Source organism: Heptranchias perlo, chromosome 7, assembly GCF_035084215.1.
Source record: "Heptranchias perlo isolate sHepPer1 chromosome 7, sHepPer1.hap1, whole genome shotgun sequence".
Lineage (NCBI taxonomy): Eukaryota > Metazoa > Chordata > Chondrichthyes > Hexanchiformes > Hexanchidae > Heptranchias > Heptranchias perlo.
The window spans coordinates 38,980,804-39,004,809 of NC_090331.1; the positions used below are offsets into that span (position 1 = coordinate 38,980,804).

Consider the following 24,006-nt stretch of genomic DNA (forward strand, 5'->3'; position numbering starts at 1 on the left):
GGTGACAAACAGATGTCAAATATTTTGTACTTAATATACTGTTCTAACTTAACTAACCAGAAGATTCTTTAGGTTTATTAAATATACATACATACTAGTCGATCCCTCATAGTATTGGATATGGGAAGTCAAGACCAAGTGTAGTCTTTGGGTGAAATAGGATTAGAGGGCAAGGGATAATTGAACCAAGACACACAGGTGTAATTCAGTCCCCATTTTCACATCATATATTCTGCCCTTCTTTCTTGTATAATACTTTGATTTTATATTACTTATAGTTAAACAGGAAACTTAACTGCAATTTGGAAAGTAAAGTTGGTTGAAATGTAGGAATTTCTGTACTGTACAGGCTGAGAGAAAAAAAAACTGAGACATTACAACACCACCAATGATGGGAGGGCATAATTACTGCTTGACAAGTTTACATAAGCAGTTTCCAATATTAACGTTGACATCGGAATTTATAATGGTAAGGTTGCCAGGAAATTCACACTTACACAAGAACATTGCCATCTGGTTAAAAAAATACATATAAATATCACCTGACCATGAACAATTCCAACAAAAATTTACTAGTAAAAATAAGAAATGTTTCACCTCTTGAATATTCATATAGGCATCACCTAACACAAGGTAAGTGTGAGGTCCAGGCAGTTTGTCAACCAAGTCTCTGTAAACAAGAGTGTAAAATTATACTTAAGTTATAGTTCTGTCAGATTCATTCTAGCTGAATTTACCTCCATCTTTATACTATGTAAATGCTATAACAAGATAATGTTAAAATGTTCATCTAAGGAACACAATAAGAGTATTAGTCAACCTCTCATGATGTTGCACATGGGTAAATCAAGACAAAATGCAGTATTCAGGACAAGCAGGGTTAGAGGGTGGGGTCAACTGGATCCAGATGGGAAAAGGCAGGTGGTAGGGTTAGAAGGGGCAGCGAGAGGAGAAAAGGTGCAAATAGAGAGAGAGGGAAAGAGGAGGTAGGGTAAGGGGAAACGGGGACAGGGGAGGAGAGGAGGAGGATAGGAATGGGGAAAGCAATAAAGGGGAGAGAGGGGGAAGAGAAGAGAGAGTGGGGAAAAGAGGATGTCGGGAAGAGGACAAGAGGATAAAAGGGAAAGAAAAGGCACAGAAACTTGGCGGGGAGGGTGCGGAAAAGAGTGAGAGGCTTGCAAACTCTCTCAGCGAGGTGTGGGCGAAGGACCCTTTCCCACCAACAGGCCAGTGTTGTCTTCCAAGCCAATGGGTGGAGAGAGGGCAACACTTTTCTCTGAATGGAGGAAGAGAGAATCGTGGTATCTAATGGTTGGTTTAGGTATATGGTGGCCATCTTCTCTTTCGCTTGAATAAAATAAGGTTGTTCAGGTGTGACAGTAGGCAGGGAGTTAGCCAAAAGATTTTCCTGACATCTATGGAGGGGGAGCGGTGGTGGGAGGGCCTTGGGCGATTTTTGTTGTCAGGAGAGAGAGGGTTTAGTTGGCTTGGAGTTACTTTCCTGCTCAGTGGGGAGAGCCTCTAGGTCTAACTTTCTTTAACTACCAGTACAGGGAAGAGACAACGACAGTGGGTCTGTCACATAACTATTTGACCCCAGTGCATTTAATGAGTCAAATAACATCACCCTCACAGTGCTACCTGCAAGTGAAATACAAACAGAATGCTGAAGCCACTTCCCATTTTAATATATTAAAGATAAATAAAGAAAATGTTTCATGGTACTAATAAAAAATCTTTCACCTGTAGCAGCTTGCATACAACTGCTTATCTTTCCTCTGGTTTAGGTATATGGTGGCCATCTTCTCTTTCGCTTGAATAAAATAAGGTTGTTCTGGTGTGACATTTCGAAGCATACTGAGTGCCAGCTCTATATCCCCACGTACAACAGCAAGGTCCGCATTTGCAATTGTAACACGTAATTCTTCAGAGGTGCCTGAAAATTCATTGATGGCATCTTGCATTACTTTGGCAGCTTCATGCTGCAGAGACACAAAGAAAGGCTTTTCTATTGCTATCAGAAAATCATCAACAATAACATATTATAAATAACATTTACTAGTGAAACAGCTGCAGATAAATTATGTGTCATGCACAAGATAATGTAGGATCTCAGTATGGTCTGTAGAGGATGCTTTAATGTTTACAAATAATAATCCAATACAGCAGCTTTATGTAAATATAAAGCTTTCAATAGATATTTATGTTTATTGATGTAATAACACAGGCTGGTTTTATCAATATTCCAGTATCCATGAAGTTAACTTTACAATAACTTTACCATAGAAATTACAAATAGGTTAAATCCAAATAATACTTTCATTATAATACTTGCATTTATATATCACCTTTCATGTTGCAATGTGCTTCCTACCAATAAAAATTACTTCTTCCATTACCTGTTCTCCATTCATACGGTGAGCATCTGCTAGCTCCAAAAAAACAGAAACACGATCAGTTGCGCTAAATTCAATTTTGTTGCTTTTTGATTTGGTTGCACTTCCAGTTTTCTTCATTGCAGGTAAACCTGCAGCTGTCTGCAAGGTCTTAATGGCTTCCTGAACATCGCCCATTTTCTTCTGAGTTTGGGCTCTAATCAAATGATACAGGGGCTGTTCACGAATCTGGAATGGAAAATCATTTGAACTAAGAGAAACAAGATCAAGGTTTTTCCAATTCTCTTCAGCTTATTATTTGTCTTTCTCCTACTGCCGATAACTCATAATATACACCAAATGTATCTAGTCAAAAGAGCATTTAATGGACTTCAACTATTATAGTTCCCTCGTGATTTTAAAAAGCAATGTCCTGGGACTTAAAGGACACTTAAAATTTCAAAGTTTAAAAAAGGCTTACTTCCCATGTAAACCTTCATTCACCATATAATCTATTACATTCATATTTGTGTGTTGAAATTTCTATATCTAGAATATAAAATTTTTTAAAGACAGTAAAAGGGCATCTGGCCCACAACAGTAATTAATATAGAAATAGTCCAGCAATTTTATTTTAAATTCACAAGCTTTCGGAGGCTTCCTCCTTCCTCATTTACCTGAGGAAGGAGGAAGCCTCCGAAAGCTTGTGAATTTAAAATAAAATTGCTGGACTATAACTTGGTGTTGTAAAATTGTTTACAATTGTCAACCCCAGTCCATCACCGGCATCTCCACATCACAATATAGAAATAAAGAGACATGTTTGCCCTCCATTATTCTGCCCCTACTGAAAAAAGAGCCTGTCCTGAAACCAGAAGGAAAAGAGAGATGACCAGACCAATACAAGACAATAGTCAGACTTGTCAATAGAAAGCGACAGGAACTTATCTGGAGGAAGCAATTATGATAGCCTAAATCCTCAAAAGGAACAGAAATAAATAAAAGAAAAAAAAAATAACGATAAAGCCCTATGTGCTGACCCATTGAGGTGTGTGTGTGTGTGTGTGTGTGTGTGTGAAGATTTCTACTGTAAGTTAACAAAATTAAAATCACATTACTAAAGATCAAGCTTACGATGTTTTTACACAAAACGCAGAGAAAGACCTTGCCCATATTGGAGGGTATGGCAAATTGTGAAAGACCACAGAAGGATATAGATAGTCTAGCATAATGGGCAGATGAGAGGTGGCAGATGTAGTTCAGTGCAGAAAATGTGACATGGTACATATTAGAAGAAAGACTAGGGAAAATAAATACATCTTAAATTGTAGGATTTTAAATTAGAATAAAAGAGGGATCTTGGTGTACAGATCATTAAAGTAGATTAGGCCTTAAAAAAGGAAATTGAATACTTGGTTTTGTATGTAGAAGCAAGCAGGTAATGCTTAAATTTGACAAGATCTTAGCTGGATTATTGTGTACAGTTTTGGGTACCCTATTATAGGAAGGATATAAAAGGTTTGAAAGCACTAAGTGGTGCCATGAGCAAGAGATCAGAGCAAAGCTCTGTAGCCCTACCGCACTGTTAAGAATGGTGGACAATCAGGCAACTATCAGGAGGACTAGGCTCCATGAAAATCCCCATCCTAAACCATGGTGGAGTCCAGCACGCAAGTGCAAGTGATAAGGCTGAAGTATTTTCGCAAGTGTCTTCAGCCAAAAGTGCTGAGTGGAAGATGCTACTTGGCCTCGTCCAAAGGTCACCACCATCACTGATGTCAGTTTCCAGCCAATTTGGTTCACCCCACATGACATGAACAAGTGTCTGAGAGCATTGGACACAACACCCCACCCAATGGCTTGGAAGACAACACTGGCCTGTTGGTGGGAAAGGGTCCTTCGCCCACACCTCGCTGAGAGAGTTTGCAAGCCTCTCACTCTTTTCCGCACCCTCCCCACCAAGTTTCTGTGCCTTTTCTTTCCCTAACTTTATGCACAAGATAATGTAGGACCCCAGTATGGTCTGTAGACCTGCCGACACCCCAGCTGTCATATTGAACACCCGTGCACAAGAGCTAACTGTCCCCAGGCCAAGCTGTTCAACAGCAATGACCACTGGCATCTACCCCACAAGGTAGAAGATTGCACAGATATGTCCTATTGAGAAAAAAAAAAGATAAATCGAACCCGGCCTATTACAGAACGATCAGCCTCCTCCCAATCATAAGTGAAGTGAAGGAAGGCGTCATTAATAGTGCCATCGAGCAACATCCACTCACCAACGCTCAGTTCAGATTCCATCAGAATTACTTGGCTCCAGATAGCAACAGCCTTGATTCAGACATAGACGCAAGAGCTGAATGCCAGAAGAGAGGCGAGAGCAACTGTCCTCGACATCAAGGCAGCATTCGATCAAGTATGATACCAAGGAGCTCCAGCAAAGCTGAAACCTATGGGGTCAAAGGAAAAACTCTCCAGTGGCTGAGCAAAGGAAGATAGTTGTGGTTGTCAGAGGCCAGTCATCACAAACCCAGGACATCGCTGCAGAAGTTCCTCAGGGAAGTGTCCTTGGCCCAACCATCTTCAGCTGCTGCATTAATGACTTTCCCTGCATCACAAGGTTAGGAGTGGGGGTCTCTGCTGACAATTCTACAAACTTAAGCTCCATTCAAAAATTCTCTAATAATGAAGCAGCTCATGTCAGTCCACAGCAGAACTAGATAACATCCATGATGTGGAGATGCCGGTGATGGACTGGGGTTGACAATTGTAAACAATTTTACAACACCAAGTTATAGTCCAACGATTTTTATTTGAAATCTACAAGCTTTCGGAGGCTTCCTCCTTCCTCAGGTAATTGTCAGGAACTCCTTGAAGCCTACGCATTTATACATCATAGAACAATACATGGTGTTTACAGATTGCTCCTGCAACTGCCCGTTGCCAAGGCAATCACCGTGTTCAGACAGAGAGGTGTCACCTACAGAACCCCCGGGGGTTCAACACCATCTAGGACAGAGCAGTTCGTTTGATCGGTGCCCCTGCAAAATCAACACCGTCCAGCACCAGCACATTGTGGCTACAGTATGCACAAACTACAAGGATGCACTGCAGCAACTCACCAAAGTTACTTTGACAGCACCACCCAAACCTGTGACCTTCATCACCAAGAAGGACAAGGGTAAGAATGTTATGGGAACACCATCACCTCCAAGTTTCCCTCCAAGTCACACACCATCTTGACCTCAACATATAATCGCTGTTCCTTCATAGTCACTGGTTCAGAACCCTGGAATTCCCATCCTAACATCAGTGTGGGAGCACCACCGTCAAAGGACTACAGTAATTCAAGGACAAAGGCCCACCACCATGTTCTCGGCACCGAGGGATGGGCAACAAATGTAGCTTTACCAGTGATACCCACATTGTTGGGCTAGGTGGACCAAAAGTCTTCTCCTTTCTGAAACTGTTACTGTTACATTCTGAGAACAAATAAATACAACAAAATATAAAAGCAAAAGGAAAAGTTGCAGTAGTATTAAGACAGAGTTGAGAAATTAGAGTTTTTTTCATTAGAGTTGAGAAGGTTAAAGGGTGACCGAATAGAAGTTAGGAATAGGTTACATCTCACTGACTAGAGGAAACAACAATAGGGCACAAACATAAGATAAGCACAAAAAGACTTAAAGAAGAGGTTATAAAACATTGCTTCACACAGAGGGTGGTTATAATGTGGAATTCTCTGCCAAATATCATTATTAAAACAGAGTCCATATAGTCTTTTAAAAGGGCCTTAGATAGTTGCTTGAAAAAGATGACTATTATGTGGAACTAAGTGGATTAGGTTAGCAGCAGAATGGCTCATGAAAATTTAAATGGCCAAGAGGCCAATGCAATCAATCACATTGTGCCACAGCAAATCTCGAGCTCCAGGGAGAATGGGGATCTTGCGTGGAAAATTCAAATGACTCTCAAGCCAGAAAATCCTCTTGGGTCAGGGATACACCCTTGTGGTGGTCCTGCCACGCTGCAGTTACACTGTCACAATGAATGAGATGATGATCCAGGTTATAGAATTTAGTAAATATGCACAGAAAAAAAAGATTATCAGTTTACTTTGAGGTGAGCTTGTTCAGTTCTCATCTGGACTGTTAGATGTAACACCATGTTATGATATCTGTCGCTAACATAACAGAATCTTAATACGTCTTGTATTTGCTTTATTTAATAAGGACATTCTACTAATTATTAGTGCGATGGGTGGTGCAGGAGGAAAATTTTTTATAAAGAGTGACATGATGTCAGCGATCAGTTTTAAAAATTCAAATTCTTGTTAAATTAATTTTCATGTACTTGTGTGTTTTAAGAATAAAAGGAAAGTTGGATAAAAACTAAAAATCTGCACTGATACAATTTAAACTTCTTGAAAATATTATAAACACTATTTAGTGAGCTTTATTAAATTCACCTCAAAATTATAACTCAAACACAGTTCCAGAGAATGTGAGCAGAGTTTAAAATTTTCTTGAGACAGGTAAACCTGAGCCATCAGTAGGTGGGCATCTGCATATGAAGGATTCTGTTCTAAGCAATGCTGTAGATGGCTTTCGGCAGCATCAACGTCACCTTTTAAAGACGAAAAAGCATAAAATGTAGATGTTCTAATCCAGTTCATGCAGTAACATTTTCAGTTCTAGAGACAGAATTAGTTAGGACTATTGTGCAAGCAGTCCTAGATTGTGTCTTTCGTCTTAACTATTTCTGCAAGTCTACTTTGCATTTACATGCCATTTAATACAAAGATGTTTTTACTATGTGGGGAACATTTTTTCTATCATTTTTAATTCCACATACAAGCAACAGTCAAACTCTTAATACTCTGTGGATTTGTAGATATGTATAACAAACTACAGGCTGTCGATCTTTATATCTGAATTTATAAAGTCCTGTCAATCCTTTGTGTTAGACACAAATTTAAAAACATAGGAGCTAGAAGCTTCATGTTTTTGCACAACATGAAATGCTAGTGATCTCAGAATGAAGGTGTTACATAGAGCACCAGAACATCCAATATTTATTGCCCCCCCAAGACAAACTAAAAACTACTGTTGTGATATAAATAAAACCCACACATTTTTGTTTTAGAAGTAACATTACAATATAAATACCTGCCAAGTACTTGACCCTGGCCATTAGAAAGGCAGCTTCCAGTAGTCCTGGCACTGTTTTCACTACAGTCTCCAGCACTGACGCACAATGTTTCAGCAATGGAGAGAGAGACTGACCAGGAGCTGCAGGCTGAAAAAAAATGAAGCTGTCAAGGCGAGAGAAAACATGAGTATACTAAGTGTCCAATGCTTCTCACTAAAATATACAAAACAAATTCAAACCAGGAAGATTTAAGAACTGAATTTCCTTAGTAACTTTCAAAACATGCATAGTTTCTACCTTTTTAGATCTTCAAATTGAATTTTGTATTCTTTTTAACCAAAATGTAAAACTCTGCAAGAATAAATCAGTATTTAAGTTCCCAGCCTTTTAATTAAATCTGAACATTGAGGGCAGCATTTTAGCACCCGCTGTCGGGTGCGTTCCTGGCGGGGGAGCCCCGAAAATCGGGAAATCCCGTAGCGGGACCGGAGCCCGCCTCAAACCCGCGCACTTCCGGGTTCCCCACTGACACGCCGGTGTGCGCGCGCAGCCCCCGCTGGTGGGAATCCCGCAGGCAATTAAAGCCAGCGGGATGCCACTTGAACGTATTTATTTTGCTTGTTCAGGTCATTAACTGACCTGATTAAGGGATTATGTGAGGAGGGGTGGGATTTTAAAGCAAACTGGGACTGTTTCCCATACTGGGGGAAACACTCCCAGTTGAAATGGACCTGTTGCAGCGGTCAGCCTGTGGCAGCTGCAAATGTCCATTTGACAGGTGGGGGGTGGGGGGTGGGGGGGGGGGGTGGGGGGTGGGAAGACCCTCACTCATTGCAGGAGGCCACTCTGTCACTTGGGACAAAGTTTGGCCTCCACCACCCTCCTCCTGACAATCAAAGTCACCAACTTGCACACTTACCCCGGGGTCCAGATATATACCTACCTTGCGGACCCCCTTAGATGTACATCTTCCGGATGGGGGCCGCCGTAACTGCAGTCATGACCTCCTCGGAGGACGAACAGCATCACCAGCCTCACCATCCACCTCTGACACGTGGAGCTCCACAACAGAGCGCTGTGACACATCCACCTGTACAGCAGGAGGGAGGGCTATCGCAGAGAGAGATGCGTCGCAGAGGGCACTACCCTCACCACAGGGTCCACAGACCGAGGCTCAGCTTCCTGGACCTCTCTGAGCAGCAGTGCACACGGAGGCTCAGAGTCACTCGACATGTAGTCGTGGACATCTGCAGCCTCCTTCATGCCGAGCTGCTCCTGGCTGGCCCGAGCACCATCTTCTTACCTGTCGCTGTTAAAGTCACCACTGCCCTCAACAACTTCTCCTCCGCATCCTTCCAGGGTGCCACCGGGGACATCGCCAACGTCTCTCAGCCGTCTGCACAAAAGAGCCCTGCAAATACACCTACACCCACTCTGCAGTGACACAATGGGTGGCATCAGTTGTGGGTCCTCATAGTGATCCTCAGCAAAGGGCATTATTGCACAAACCAGAAAAGATTCGCGAAGACATGGCAGTAGTGGTGCCAATATAATATGTGATGTGAGTTGCTCAGAAATTAAATATAAGTAACAACCGTGACAAACCCTCAAACACCCTTGTGCATCCCCTTCATGCTCACGACACGTTTGCCTTACGTTGCCTACTGCACATATGTGATGCATGCCCTGTGGCTACAGCACGGGTAGTGGCAGGTTGAGTGAGGCTGACCGTTAAAGAGATGCACGAGAGGGTGAGTATGAGATAGAGCCATGAGATTGTATGAGGATTGGGTTGAGTGGTAGTGGCGGGATGAGTACTGGCGAGGTGAGTAGGTGCAGGTAGGATGAGGATGAGGTTTGAGTGGGTATGAGGGGTGATGTGACAGAGTAGTGTTGGCAGTGCAGAAGGAGATGTGGGGTGGGGGCGGTGATGTGGCAGACGGAGTGTAGGGGAAAGAGTAAGTGTACTCACTTCAGCTGACCTACTGAGGTCATTGGAGCGCCTCCTGCATTGTATGCAGGTGGGCGATATGTTGGTGGTGCAGGTGACCTCCTCTGCCACCTCGAGCCAAGCCTTCCTGGTGGCAGAGGCAGGCCGCTTCCTCCTGCCCGCCGGGGGGGAAGATCTCTGTCCTCCCCCTCCTCCTCACCCCGTGTATTGATACCTGGAGTGAGGCATCATTAAACTGGGAGCAGCCTTCCCCCTGGGCTGCTCCATGCTGTAATTTTTTTCTATTTGTTGCAGCATCTGTCAGTGGAGGACTGCCCCTTTAAATAGAGCTCCTCCAGCTGACAGATCTTACTGCGCACGCGCAGCCCCCCCGACGCGCAGACCAGGTAAGTGAATCCAATTATGCTACGATCGCGCGGGGAGCTGACTGATTTCGCCGGGCGCGATAGCCCCCCCACCGAGAACCCGCAGCCCTGGTAACATCGGGCCCTGAAACTCAGCATTAAAAACAGAAAATGCTGAAAACACTCAGCACGTCAAGTGGATTACAGTTCTGATGAAACATCATCAACATGAAACGTTAACTCGGTTTCTCTCTCCACAATTGCTGCCTGACCTGCTGAGTGTTTCTAGCATTTTCTGTTTTTATTTCAGATTTCCATCATTGCTTTTGTTTTACGGAAACTCAGCACTTGCTTATGAATGAATTCCATTAGGTTTCCCATGTCATGTCATTTCAGGGCATGTTTACATTACAAGTATTAGAATAATCATTCTGTACTTAATATTTTATGCTGTTAGCATTTTTCAAAAGGATATTTGAACCTTATTGTGTTTATATTTTGTTTTTACCATTATTTGTTCTGATTTGTGGCTTAAATAAAAGAAAAATATAAAATATCCAACTTCTAGGGTCTACAGGAAAGCTACTCAAAACTCTATAAAAATATTGTACGGCTGACAGCTTCTATTCTAGGATACATACAATAATAGGAACTTTGCATCAATCTATTTATTTCAATATCATAGCACAGAAGTAAAAACTCCACCAAAAAACTTATTGCCATAATAGCCAGTAGTTTCTCCCTAGAATTGTTTTTTTTTGTACTTCTTAATTTTGTGGGCACATAAGATGATATGGAATCATAGAACGATACTGCACAGGAGGCCACCATTCGGCCCATTGTGCCTGTGCTGGCTCTTTGAAAGCTTTCAAATTAGTCCCACTCCCCTGCTCTTTCCCCATGGCCTTGTAATTTTTTTCCCCTTCAAGCATTTATCCAATTCCCTTCAGAAATTTACCACTGACAGATCAAAAGGTACTTCGCTCCAGTGTTTTTCAATTTCCATTACACCTGGAGATACATGCAACTCTACGCCAAAAAATCCTTTTATTTCTAATCTGAATAAAACATTAGCAGAGTTAGTTGCCTGTCACAACAGACAGCATCTCAATTTGTTGAACTATAGTTTAAAGTCATCCCAGTTTCCAACTGCCACACTTCTTTGTAAATAACATTTTCATCAGTTTCTTGGCAACTTTAAACAATTGAAAGTCCTTATTTCAAAAACAAGCTCAAATAACTACTAGTTTCATAGTAAAAGCATATTGTTTTAAGTAATTAATCATTCTTAAAGTTACATAGCAGGACCAGTAAACAGAACTCCACATAGGCAATTTTTCTCCTTTTCAGTTGCAGATCCAACTATGCTGTCCTTTAAAACAGACCTTACTTATGTTTCCAAGTATATTTCTGTAAATATTAATTGAATATTGAATTTTTACCTGTGTGGGACAGAAGGCAAGATATTCACGAATAATTTCTAACAAAAAGTCAGGATTTAATTTTTCAAAGTAGTGAACTCCAAGAGGCAGGCCTTGCAATGAGGAGAAATGATTGTCAACAGCATCATTTAACAAATTAATTATTTCATCCTGTCCCTTGTGCTTCTTCACTGCCAAAACTGCACGCAAGAAAGACAGTTCCTGCAAAGAAAAGTTTAAGTGATTTAATTTTCTTTTTCTACTTGAATAATCTTTCCTTTTAAGACACAAAATTTTCTCATCAAATAATGCCTGATTTTCAGATGCAAAGTGGATGTTACCAATCGGAAATTGGGTAGAGATCCAGCAAGCAAGATCTGCACCCATTTTGCACATTCCACATATTTCCAGTGGGGTATCTTATGGGAGAAGGATGCTCCTGCCTAAAATAGCATGCAATTTCCCAACCTTTGCATGTGCATGGCATGGAGTCCTCTAACTGTCCATATAAAATGAGCTTGCCTAGTACTGAGCAGTAAATGAAAGTTCATTTGAAGAGTCCCATAATAGAAGGTGGTTTTCAAATTTTCAAGCCAGTCCTCAAGCCCTTTTTTTTAAATTGGTGCCACTCAAGTGTGCAGAAACCTTTGTGCCAATTATTATTGGGCAGCCTTTTTTCCCCTCCAACAGCTGCAATAATGCTAGAATGGATTTCCCTAAGGGAATCCCCCTGTAGTTTTATCAAGGAAGAGAAGCACCAACAGGGGGAGGGCCAGGCTGCATCAGATCCACGCTGCACCCACCCACTGATACTCTCTTACTAGAATCTATAGGCAGAGATACACTTCTACATCCGTCAAAGGAACAATCCTGCACTGGCTCCAAATTACAAGGGATGACAAGACAGCTCTGCTGCATGCTCCCCGTTGAACTGTGACAAGCAAATGCTGGGAGACCGATTGCAGAATCAGTCCTCAAGTCTACTGCCAACACAGGAGTGGTCCATGATTAATGTAATTAAAGAATTACTTAAGTAGCCAAACGTAAAGCAAAGTTTCAAGATATTGTTGCTACAACTAGCACCCAATTTTTGACCAACATTTTTGTTGATCAGCTTCATAAAGAAAATTTCAACCCTTGTAACTGCCGGCAGGTCCAAGGAAATTCCAGCCTTCTTAGGTTGATATATTCTTAAATTTTCAGCTCTCCCTAACGCTGAAATAAGTATCATGAGAATCTTCATTTCTGTACTATTAACCCAATACAATTAAAAAGAATACAAAGTACAATTTTTAAATAAAAAATAAGCACTTTACTTCTGCGTGCCCTGTTTTTCCTTTTATTTCTAATGTTCTTTCTTTCCTACTTTCTGGCTACGATTTTAATTTTAAATTTACCTAATTTTAAAAATCAACCTATTCATACCCAATTGTTTCAATTAAAAAACTAACTTTTAAACCATGGCTTCATAGTATCATAGTGTGTACAGCACAGGTGGAGGCCAGTCGGCCCATCATGTCTGTGCCGGCTCTTTGAAAGAGATATCCAATTAGTCCCATTCCGCTGCTCTTTCCCCATAGCACTCTAAATTTTTTCCCTTTAAGTATTTACCGAATTCCCTTTTGAAAGTTACTATTGAATCTGCTTCTATCAGCTTTCAGGCAGTGCACAACAAATCATTACAACTTGTTGCGTAAAAAAATGTTTCCTCATGTCGCCTCTGGCTCTTTTGTTGATCACCTTAAATCTGTGTCCTCTGGTTACCGGCCCTTCTGCCACTGGAAACAGTTTCTCATTTTTACTCTATCAAAACCCTTCATGATTTTGAACACCTCTATCAAATCTCCCCTTAACCTTCTCTGTTCTAAGAACAACAACCCCAGCTTCTCCAGTCTTTCCTCATAGCTAAAATTCTCTAGTCCTGGCAACAGTCTCGTAAATCTCCTCTGTACCCTCTCTAGGGCAATCACATCTTCCCTGTAATGTGGTGACCAGAACTGAATGCAGTACTCAAGCTGTGGCCTAATTGGTGTTTTATACAGTTCTAGCATAACCTCCCTGCTCTTATATTCTATGCCTGGGCCAATAAAGGAAAGTATCCCATATGCCTTTTTATCCACCTTACCTACCTGTCCTGCTACCTTCAGGAATCTGCGATCATGCACTCCAAGGTCCCTCTCTTCCTCTACACCTCTCAGTATCCTCCCATTTATTGTGTATTCCCTTGCCTTGGATGCCCTCCTCAAATGCATTAACTCACACTTCTCCGGATTGAATTCCATTTGCCACTTTTCTGCCCACCTGACCAGTCCATTGTTATCTTCCTGCAGTCTACAGCTTTCCTATCTAAACATAAGAACATAAGAAATAGGAGCAGGAGTAGGCCAATCGGCCCCTCGAGCCTGCTCCGCCACTCAATAAGATCATGGCTGATCTGATCCTAACCTCAAATCTAAATTCATGTCCGATTTCCTGCCCGCTCTCCGTAACCCCTAATTCCCTTTACTTCTAGGAAACTGTCGATTTCCGTTTAAAATTTATTTAATGATGTAGCTTCCACAGCTTCCTGGGGCAGCAAATTCCACAGACCTACTACCCTCTGAGTGAAGAAGTTTCTCCTCATCTCAGTTTTGAAAGAGCAGCCCCTTATTCTAAGATTATGCCCCCTAGTTCTAGTTTCACCCATCCTTGGGAACATCCTTACCGCATCCACCCGATCAAGCCCCTTCACAATCTTATATGTTTCAATAAGATCGCCTCTCATTCTTCTGAACTCCAATGAGTAGAGTCCCAATCCACTCAACCTCTCCTCATATGTCTGCCCCCTCATCCCCGGGATTAACCGAGTGAACCTTCTTTGTACTGCCTCGAGAGCAAGTATGTCTTTTCTTAAGTATGGACACCAAAACTGTATGCAGTATTCCAGGTGCGGTCTCACCAATACCTTATATAACTGCAGCAATACCTCCCTGTTTTTATATTCTATCCCCCGAGCAATAAAAGCCAACATTCCGTTGGCCTTCTTGATCACCTGCTGCACCTGCAAACTAACTTTTTGATTTTCTTGCACTAGGACCCCCAGATCCCTTTGTACTGCAGTACTTTCCAGTTTCTCGCCTTTAAGATAATAACTTGCTCTCTGATTTTTCCTGCCAAAGTGCATAACCTCACATTTTCCAATATTGTATTGCATCTGCCAAATCTCCGCCCACTCACCCAGCCTGTCTATATCCCCTTGTAGGTTTTTTATGTCCTCCTCACTCTCCACTTTCCCTCCCATCTTTGTATCATCTGCAAACTTTGATATGTTACACTCGGTCCCCTCCTCCAAATCGTTAATATAGATTGTAAAGAGTTGGGGACCCAGCACCGACCCCTGCGGAACACCACTGGCGACTGGTTGCCAGTCCAAGAATGAACCATTTATCCCAACTCTCTGCTTCCTGTTAGATAATCAATCCTCCACCCATGCCAGAATATTACCCCCAATCCAGTGATTCTTTATCTTGAGCAATAATCTTTTATGTGGCACCTTGTCGAATGCCTACTGGAAGTCTAAATACACTACGTCCACTGGTTCCCCTTTATCCACCCTGTACGTTATGTCCTCGAAGAACTCAAGCAAATTTGTCAGGCATGACTTCCCCTTCATAAAGCCATGCTGACTTTGTCCTATTAAATTATGTTTATCCAAATGTTCTGCTACTGTCTCCTTAATAATAGACTCCAAAATTTTACCCACCACAGATGTTAGGCTAACTGGTCTATAATTTCCAGCCTTCTGCCGACTACCCTTTTTAAATAAGGGTGTTACATTAGCAGTTTTCCAATCTGCCGGGACCTTTGCCGAGTCCAGAGAATTTTGGAAAATTATTACCAAAGCATCCACAATCCCTACTGCCACTTCCCTCAAGACCCTAGGATGTAAGCCATCAGGTCCAGGGGATTTATCCGCCTTGAGTCCCATTAATTTACTGAGTACCAATTCCTTAGTGATTTTAATCGTATTTAGCTCCTCCCCCCCCCCCAGAGCCCCTGTTTGTCCAGTGTTGGGATATTCTTAGTGTCCTCTACCGTAAAGACTGAAACAAAATATTTGTTCAGCATTTTTGCCATCTCCATGTTTCCCACCATTAATTTCCCGGTCTCATCCTCTAAGGGACCTACGTTTGCCTTAGCCACCCTTTTTCTTTTTATATAACTGTAGAAACTCTTGCTATCTGTTTTTATATTTTTTGCTAATTTATTTTCATAATCTATCTTCCCTTTCTTAATCAATCCTTTAGTTACTTTTTGCTGTCTTTTGAAGACTTCCTAATCTTCTATCCTCCCACTAAGTTTGGCTACCTTATATGTCCTTGTTTTCAGTCAGATACTATCCTTAATTTCTTTACTTAGCCACGGATGGCTGTCATTTCTTTTACACCCTTTTTTCCCTCAGTGGAATATATATTTTTTGAAAATTGTAAAATAACTCCTTAAATGAACACTACTGCTCATGTACCATCTTACCCTTTAATCTATTTTCCCAGTCCACTTTAATCAATTCCGCTCTCATACTATCATAGTCTCCTATATTCAAGCTCAGTACACTTGTTTGAGAACCAACCTTCTCACCCTCTAATTGGATAAGGAATGTAACCATGTTATGTAAACCTCTCATTGGGCTCGAATTTAGCAGGCCTGCGGGTTCCCAGCGGGTGGTCCTCCGGGAGCGTGGAAAACGCGGACGGCTAATTGTGTGCGTCCCCCACGCGATCGCGGGATAATTGGACCCATTAAGCCCTGCTTCCGGGTTCTGCGCTCCCCAGCTGCGTGCCGGCCGGCTGCGCATGCGCAGTACCGTCGACGCGATGTAGGAGCTCCAGTTAAAGGGGCAGTCTCCCAAAGCCCCTCCTGCTGCAAGCAAGAGGTCTGGGAGAATGGCTCAACAAAGGGGAAAGGCAGCGCCCCGTTTTTCAGATCTGGCACTGCAGCTGATGCTGGAGGGCGTGAGGAGGAGGAGGGAAACACTCTTCCCAGAAGATGGGCGCAAGTTCCCTGCCGCCGCAACCAGGAAGGCATGGGCAGAGGTGGCGGCGGAGGTGAGCAGCAGGGGCAACACCCCAAGGACTTGGGAGCAGTGCCGCAAGCGCTTCAATGACCTGACTAGGTCTGGCAAGGTGAGTACACCAACGCACCCTCCCATATCCCGTCCCCACCATCACGCCAAGCAGATCACAACCCCCTCCTGCACAGCCACCACTGCGCTCCATCAGCAATCCTCACAGCCACTCATTCACCATCCTCGCCGTGCACGCAAGTACCCACCGTCCATGACCCCACCCGAACTCTACCACACACCCCAATCCCCATGCAATGGGATGGGCACGTGGCCCACGCTTCCTCCCATCCGTTCCGCGCCACGCTCAACCCAACCACACCGATGCTCGATGCGTCTCACGATGCAAGACGCACCCACTCACACATCTGTGTTTTGCCTTCACAGAAGAGAAGCAAGAACAATAGGGAAAGGGCACGCACCGGAGGTGGGCCGCCGCAAGTGGTGGAGCTCACCGACGCAGAGGTGGAGGCGCTCGACCTCGCCCGCACGCGACATTGCCTGTCGGTGGCCGATGGCGAGTGTGTCGCTGCCGAAACGGCCGGTAAGGGAAAGCTGACACTCAACACCCATGATCGCGAGTTACCGTCTCATCACCTGCCATCAGGCGCACTGTCAAGTTGGTCCACATGCCTCAAAGTGCCCTCTGTTCTCTTGCAGGTCCGTCTTTGGGTCAAGCGAGCGTGGAGGGCGATTCCTCAGAGGACATGGCGGTCTCTGAGGGTGCATCGTCACATCAGAGCCAACCATCCACCAGCGCAGAGACACGCACCTCGGTGGGTCCCCCTCGCCAACTAGTTGGGGTAGCACTTGGTGAGTCACTGCGCACGAGTGAGCATGAGCAGACCCTGGTGGCAGGGGCAGCCGCGGAGGGTCCGCGACGGAGGGAGCACTCATCTCCAGGCTCTGCTCAGCCGGACCCAGATGCTGAACCCAGGGGGCCACCAGAGAAAAGGAGAGTCGTCGAGGGCCACCAGCTAATTGCTGAGGTGCTGGCAGAGGTGCCGCGCGCATTGTCCACAATAGCGCAGGCGATGGAGGAGTCCACCTCCTGCATGTGGGCATTGGTGGCGCAGGCACAGGAGGGTACCGGCGACACAGTGTCGCGGGTAGGTGCGGGACTGTCTGCGGTGGAGGACAGGCTGGCCTCCCTCGAGCGTCACGCACAGCTCCACTTCGAGTCCTTGCAGGCCCTCACAACGTCTGTACGGATTCAGGGTGAGCAACATTCCGACGCCACCAACAGGCTGAGGGATACACTAGGGGTGGCCTTGCAAGGCCTCACACATGCCATCCAAACTGCCGTCCAGCAGGGTGGAAGGGGTGATGTGGGCCGAGGCCAAGAGAGGGATGATGGTGACCGGGGACATGGAAGCGGGGACGCCTCTCAAGGCGTCCCCACGTCCCACCCGTCGCCCACCTCTCAACCAGTACCCGCAATGGTGCCTCCTCTCCAGGTGGCCGAGTCTGCCCCTGCCCTGGTGCAGGAGGAGCAGTCTGTGGAGGTGCCCTCACGGGCACCGAAACCCAGGGGCCGTCCGCCAAAAGCATCTACCCGGTCAAGGCAAGAAGACGAGCAACCTGCCACTACCTCTGCTGGAGCCACAGGGGTAGCACCACGTAGGGGTTCCCGGAGAAGAATTGCAAAGGCCTTATAATCACAAAGGGAATACACCAGGGTGTTTATTATTTTGTACTTTGTTTCTTATATAATGTCACATTCCAGATATTAAATAGTCTATTCTCACCACTCCTGCCACCTCTCGTCCATTCTTCCGCGGCTTGTGCAATAGTTGCGTTCCGTGGAGGCCATCATGACGGCGAACACCTGCTGCCACCCATTGGGCACACTGCTGTGGGTGCAGGATTACTGGCAGCACTCTTCAGTGGAGGGGGCTGGTATGGCCGCTCGCCTGTGCAGGTGAGGAGATGCGAGCGCCTCGCAGTGTGTGACTCTAGGAGAACCGTTGACGTATGAGTGCGTCCCTGGCCCGGCGACCATCCCGGTGAGTCGCGGCTCGGCGCATGGGTCGTCCAACATCCTCTGGCGCGTCCTCCTCCTCCGCCTCCGCCTCCTCCTCCTCCGCCTCCTCCTCCTCCTCCGCCTCCGCCCTCGCCTTCCTCAATGTGGGTGGCGGGTGTGGATGGGGCCTCCTCCAGCGGCACCCCTCTCTGTTGGGCCATGTTGTGCAGGGCACAGCAGACAACTATGATTCGTCCCACTCTGAATGGTGTGTATTGGAGCGCTCCCCCAGAACGATCAAGGCACCTGAAGCGCATCTTGAGCAGCCCTATGGTCTGCTCAATTGTAGACCTGGTAGCAGTGTGGCTGTCATTGTACCGACGCTCCGGCTCGGTGATGGGGTTCCTCAGAGGTGTCATGAGCCACGTGTGGAGGGGATACCCCTTGTCGCCGAGGAGCCAGCCGTTGCCGGCGTTGGGTGCCTGCAGGATGGGCGGGACGGTGGACTCCCTGAGGACGAAGGCATCGTGGCAGCTGCCGGGGTATCTGGCGCACACGTGTAGGAATCTCTGGCGGTGGTCACAGATGAGCTGGGCGTTCATGGAGTGATACCCCTTCCTGTTGATGAACAGCCCTGGCTCATGCGGAGGTGCCCGTATTGCGATGTGGGTGCAGTCGATTACACCCTGCACCCGTGGGAAGCCGGCCATGGCATGGAATCCAACCGCCCTCTCCATCTGGCTGCGCTCGTCCATGGCGAAGTTGATGTAGTGGGAGGCCCTGCGGAACAACCCATCGGTGACCTGCCTTATGCACTTGTGTGCAGAGGACTGACAGACCCCGGTGATGTCCCCGGTGGCACCCTGGAAGGAACCGGATGCGAAGAAGTTGAGGGCAGTGGTGACTTTGACGGCGACAGGTAAGAAGATGCTGCTTGGTCCATCAGGGAGCAGCTCGTCGTTAAGGAGGCTGCAGATGTCGGCAACTACCTGGTGATTGACTCTGAGCCTCCGTATGCACTGCTCCTCGGAGAGGTCCATGAAGCTGAGCCTCGCTCTGTACACCCTGTGCGGAGGGTAGTGCCTCCTGCGACGCATCTCTCTCTGCGGTTGCCCTTCCTCCTGCTGTGCAGGTGGGTGTGCCGCAGCACCGTGTTGGGGGGCCCCACCTCTCCGAGGCGGACGGCGTGGACTGCGAGGCTGCTGGGGCTGGTCATCCTGTTCGTCCTCTGACGATGTCAACGCACCACCCATCTGGCAGGTGTTGGTGTGAGGGGTTGTGCAGGGTAGGTGGGTGGGTCCTCGGACTGGGGCTGCGGTTTCGTGTCTGTCCTCTGGCTTGGCGGGGGTTGGTGGAGGGCAGGGGTTGCCCTATGTGACGCGGTGGCCTCCTGCGTGGGTGAGGGCTCTCCCCCGTGGAGCGCACCTTGGCACCTGCCACAGGCTGCTGGCTGCAACACGCCTGGTTTGAAGGGTACTGTTTCCCCCAGTGTGGGAAACTGACTGCGTTGAACCTAAAATCCCACACTTCCTCTTTTGACAGCTGCTTCAGCTCATTAACTGACCACAACGAGCAAGTTAAGTACTCTCAAGTGGAACCCCGCTGGCTTTAATTGCCTGCGGGATTCCCACCAGCGGGGCTTTCGCGCGCAGCCCCGCACGTCAGCGCGGTACCCGGAAGTGGCCGGGATTTCGTCCGAATCCGGTCACGTGATCGGAGATCGGGATTTTCGGGGCCCCCCCGCTGGAAACCCGCAGGTAACCTGACCCTAAAATCGAGCCCATTGTCTCTAAAAGTTTCCCCACCATCGACGTTAGTTGCAGGCCAGTTAGCCTATCAGGTTTATCCCTCTCCCCTTTTTTGAACAGGGACATAACATTTGCAATTCTCCAGTCCTCCAGCACTGTCCCCATATCTAAGGTAAATTGGAAGATTGTGGCTAGAGTCTCCGCAATTTCCACCCTTACTTCCTTCAGCAACCTAGGATGCATCCCATCTGGACCGGGTGACTTTTCTACTTTGAGTACTGCCAAAATTTTAAGTACCTCCTATTTATCTATTTTGATTCTATCCAATATCGCCACTACCTCCTCCTTTACTGCTACAATGGCAGCATCCTCTTCTCTAGTGAAGACCCATGCAAAGTATTAATTTAATACCTCAGCCATGCCCTCTGCCTTCACAAGAAGATCTTTTTTGTCCCTAATCGGTCCCACTCTTCCTTTGACTGTCCTTTTACTATTTATATGTTTATAAGAGACTTTTGGGTTCCCTTTTATATTAGCCGCTAATCTATTCTCTTTGCCTCTCTTATTCCCTTTTTTAGATCTCCTCTGTACTCTCTGTATTCAGCCTGGTTCTCTACTGTATTATGAATCTTACATTTGTCATAAGCCTTCTTTTCCTGTTTTATTTTAATCTCTATATCTTTAGTCATCCCGGAAGCTCTAGCTTCAGATGCCCTTCCTTCCCCCTCTTAAGAATGGGTCTTCTCTGTACCCGAACCAACTCCTCCTTGAAGGCCTCCCATTGTTCAATTACTGTATTGCCTACCAATTTTTGATTCCAATCCACCTGGGCAAGATCCCTTTATAACTCATTGAAATTTGCCCTCCTCCAGTTAAGCATTTTCACATTTGATTGTTCCTTGTACTTTTCCATAACTATTCTAAACACTGCCTGAAATGCTCCCCTGCTGAAACATGCTCCAACTGCCCTACTTCATTCCCCGGAACTAGATCCATCACACTTTCCTTCCTGATTGGGCTGGAAACACACTGTTCCAGAAACTTCTCGAACACATTTCAGGAATTCCTCCCCCTCTTTACTCTTTACATTGTGACTGTCCCAGTCTATATTGGGATAATTGAAGACCCCATTATCACTATATAGTTCTTGCATCTTTCTGTAATTTGCCCCTCTATCTCCTTCCCATTATTTGCTGGCCTATAGTATACACCCAGTAGCATATTAGCTCCTCTTTCGTTCCTTCATTCTAACCAAATAGATTCTGCCTTTGACCCCTCAACTACATCATCCCTTTCCAGTGCTATAACAATTTCTTTGATCAATACTGCCACCTCCCCTCCTTTCTTTCCTTCCCTATCTTTTCTTAATACCTTGTAACCAGGAGTATTAAGTACCCAATCCTCCCCTTCTTTGACAGGTCTCTGTTATTGCCACTATATCATTGTCCCATGTGGCGACTTGAGCCCACAGCTCACCAACCTTATTTACCATGCTATGTACGTTTACGCACATGCACTCTAAGCTCATCTTAGATTGCCTCGCATTTGCCCCCTGACTGACCCCTCCTGTTTCTAAACTATTCTTTACTCTAGTGCTGTTTGTCCCTCCTAATTCTCTGTAAGCCTTGTTTCCCCTCTCTAATGTTTCATCCTGGTGCCCAGGAACGTTTCTGATTCTTCTGAGTAACACTATCCAATGTCTTAGACACTGATTTGAAAGATGCAGAGGAACCATCTGTTCCCTCCCAATCTTAATACAGGGGTTGCAATTGTCCTCAAATCTGAGGTGACTGCTTTTGCCTTGGTCAAGATGCGCTCATTATTGTACGGCACCTGTTTGCAGTGAAACCAGCGGATTCAATGGTTCAAATTTCCCACATCCCAGGGATCACTGCATCCACCACTCCCTGGACTGCAGGAAATTTGAAACTGTTGACCTAACTGCAAACACTGACATTTGTGTCACCAGGTTACAATTGCAAGGCAATGGTGTGTATTGTAGTTGCAATAGAAATAATTGGAATATATATCGTTTGAAGTACATCTTCCTGTCAAAACTTTTCACCAAGTGTTTTCATTTTTTATGCAGTAATCTGAAAGAACAATTTTGGCTACAGTACCACCTCTTTAACTCAGTTTAGAATATGCCATTTTTATTTGAGTAACACGAGGACATTGCAGTAGCTATGTTTGTGTTAGAATGCAAACTATTATTGAATATGTCATTATTTCTCAAAAAATAAGCATTTCCTTCAATATCTGGAGTTAGTGAACACTGAATTGCTAACACTTTTCAATCTATGAAGATATTCAATATCTGAAATTAGCTTAATAAAATACTGGAGATGGACTTTTAAGAGTGAACCACTTTCACAAATTATGGTATCTTATTGATTCTGTAAAGTTGCTATTATAATCAGATTTGTGGGATACTTGGCATGAAGCCAACCTAAACAGTCAGCATTTTTAAGTAAGTATCCACTGTAATTTAGTTTAGTAAGGCTGATGTCCAGTTGTTTGAAGGCTGAAAGTATAGTATCTTTTATTGGTTCTCAAAAAACCAAGTGGCTGATTCTTCATTAGAAGGACTGCATTTTAAACATTTATTTAGCATAACGTTAAACAATAATTTCATTAACATTACAGTGACTCACTTCAAAACAATTCATTGTATGTTAAATGCTTTGGGATTTTTCTGAGAGATATGATAAAGCACTTTACAAATGCAAGTTCTTTATTTTCTTAGTTTAATTTTTAAACAACTTTGAAATGGTTGCCAATTGGATAGGTTCTATATTTGAGGCAGAACTTGCAATCTGATTCACTGCTGCCTGGTTTATAATCAACTCTTCAAAATTAAATGAATAGCTTCACAATTACTTTCACTTTTTATTTCAATACATGTGCTGGTGAAATAGGAGACTAAAAGTTTTTGTAATTATTCCAGCCACACTATAGGTAAGGCACTTTATTTGTTACAGCTCAGATCTGTTCAGAAATGGGCATTTTCAGACTCTGACCTCCTTCATGTACCCCCATTCTTCCTGGTCCACCTTTGGTGTGGGGCCTTCAGCCACCTTGGCCCCAATCTAAACTATCTCCATCAATTCCTCCAACATGTAACCTCATTCCCCACCTTAAAAAACCTCCTGAAAACTAATCTCTTTGAACGTACCTTTGGTCACCTCTCCTAACGCTTGCTTGTCACTATGAAGTGCATTTGGATGTTTTACCACATTAAAGGTGTTATTTTTTCAGTAAAATTGCAGTCATCAGCGAATATAGAAATTTGCAGATTTGTTGTAGGATGTTAAATTACTTGCTCTAGCTATCAGCTGCGTACAGAACTGTGTAACAAGCATTATTGTTTGGAACCTGTTTGCGATAAAATTGCACAGTTTATGTATCGAGAGATACTCTGACTGAAGCAAAGGCAACTGGGGCAGGCTCATAGCCAGAACTTGCCAGCTAATGAATTTTTGTCTGTGTTTGCAGTTAAATCAACAGATTCAGATTTCAGGGATTTGTCCCATCAATCACTGTGGCTCCCACAAGCTTGAGAAATTTGAATTCACTGTTTTAACTGCACACGCAGATATGGAGGCCGCCAGCTGGCAAGTTGCGGTCATTCATCCACCCTGACTGAGCAAAGGCAATTGGGTCAAGCCAATATCGCTCTTGGCTGGCCAACTGGTTCTATGTCCACATTTACAGTTAAATCGGCAGATCAAATTTCCTATGATCCGCAGAGCTGCTCCATCTGTTACCGAATGTGCAGTAATATTGAATTTGTAGATTTTAATGTGTGTGTGTGCTGCCGCCAACCCAGGGTGACTCAGATCTGACTGCGCACAGCACACTTCAGTCTGACTCCCCAATGTTTTGTGAAAGTTAGTGTCTTTTTTGTTACGGAGGTGGAAGCAACCAACAAAAAAAATACGATATGCTGAAG

General features: G+C 44.8%; 1 protein-coding gene across 2 annotated transcripts in view; it reads right to left on the reverse strand.

The window, feature by feature from the left end:
- The window catches only part of ttc21b (tetratricopeptide repeat domain 21B), a 111,721-nt gene that overhangs the window by 67,995 nt on the left and 19,720 nt on the right, over nucleotides 1-24,006 (reverse strand). For both annotated transcript variants that reach the window (XM_067987356.1, XM_067987357.1), the window contains 6 exons: nucleotides 11,264-11,464; nucleotides 7,544-7,673; nucleotides 6,844-7,001; nucleotides 2,400-2,624; nucleotides 1,744-1,982; nucleotides 598-670 (listed from right to left, as the gene is read on the reverse strand). In XM_067987356.1, coding sequence (XP_067843457.1) covers nucleotides 598-670; nucleotides 1,744-1,982; nucleotides 2,400-2,624; nucleotides 6,844-7,001; nucleotides 7,544-7,673; nucleotides 11,264-11,464 — 1,026 coding nt within the window. The remainder of the gene's footprint in view (nucleotides 1-597; nucleotides 671-1,743; nucleotides 1,983-2,399; nucleotides 2,625-6,843; nucleotides 7,002-7,543; nucleotides 7,674-11,263; nucleotides 11,465-24,006) is intronic.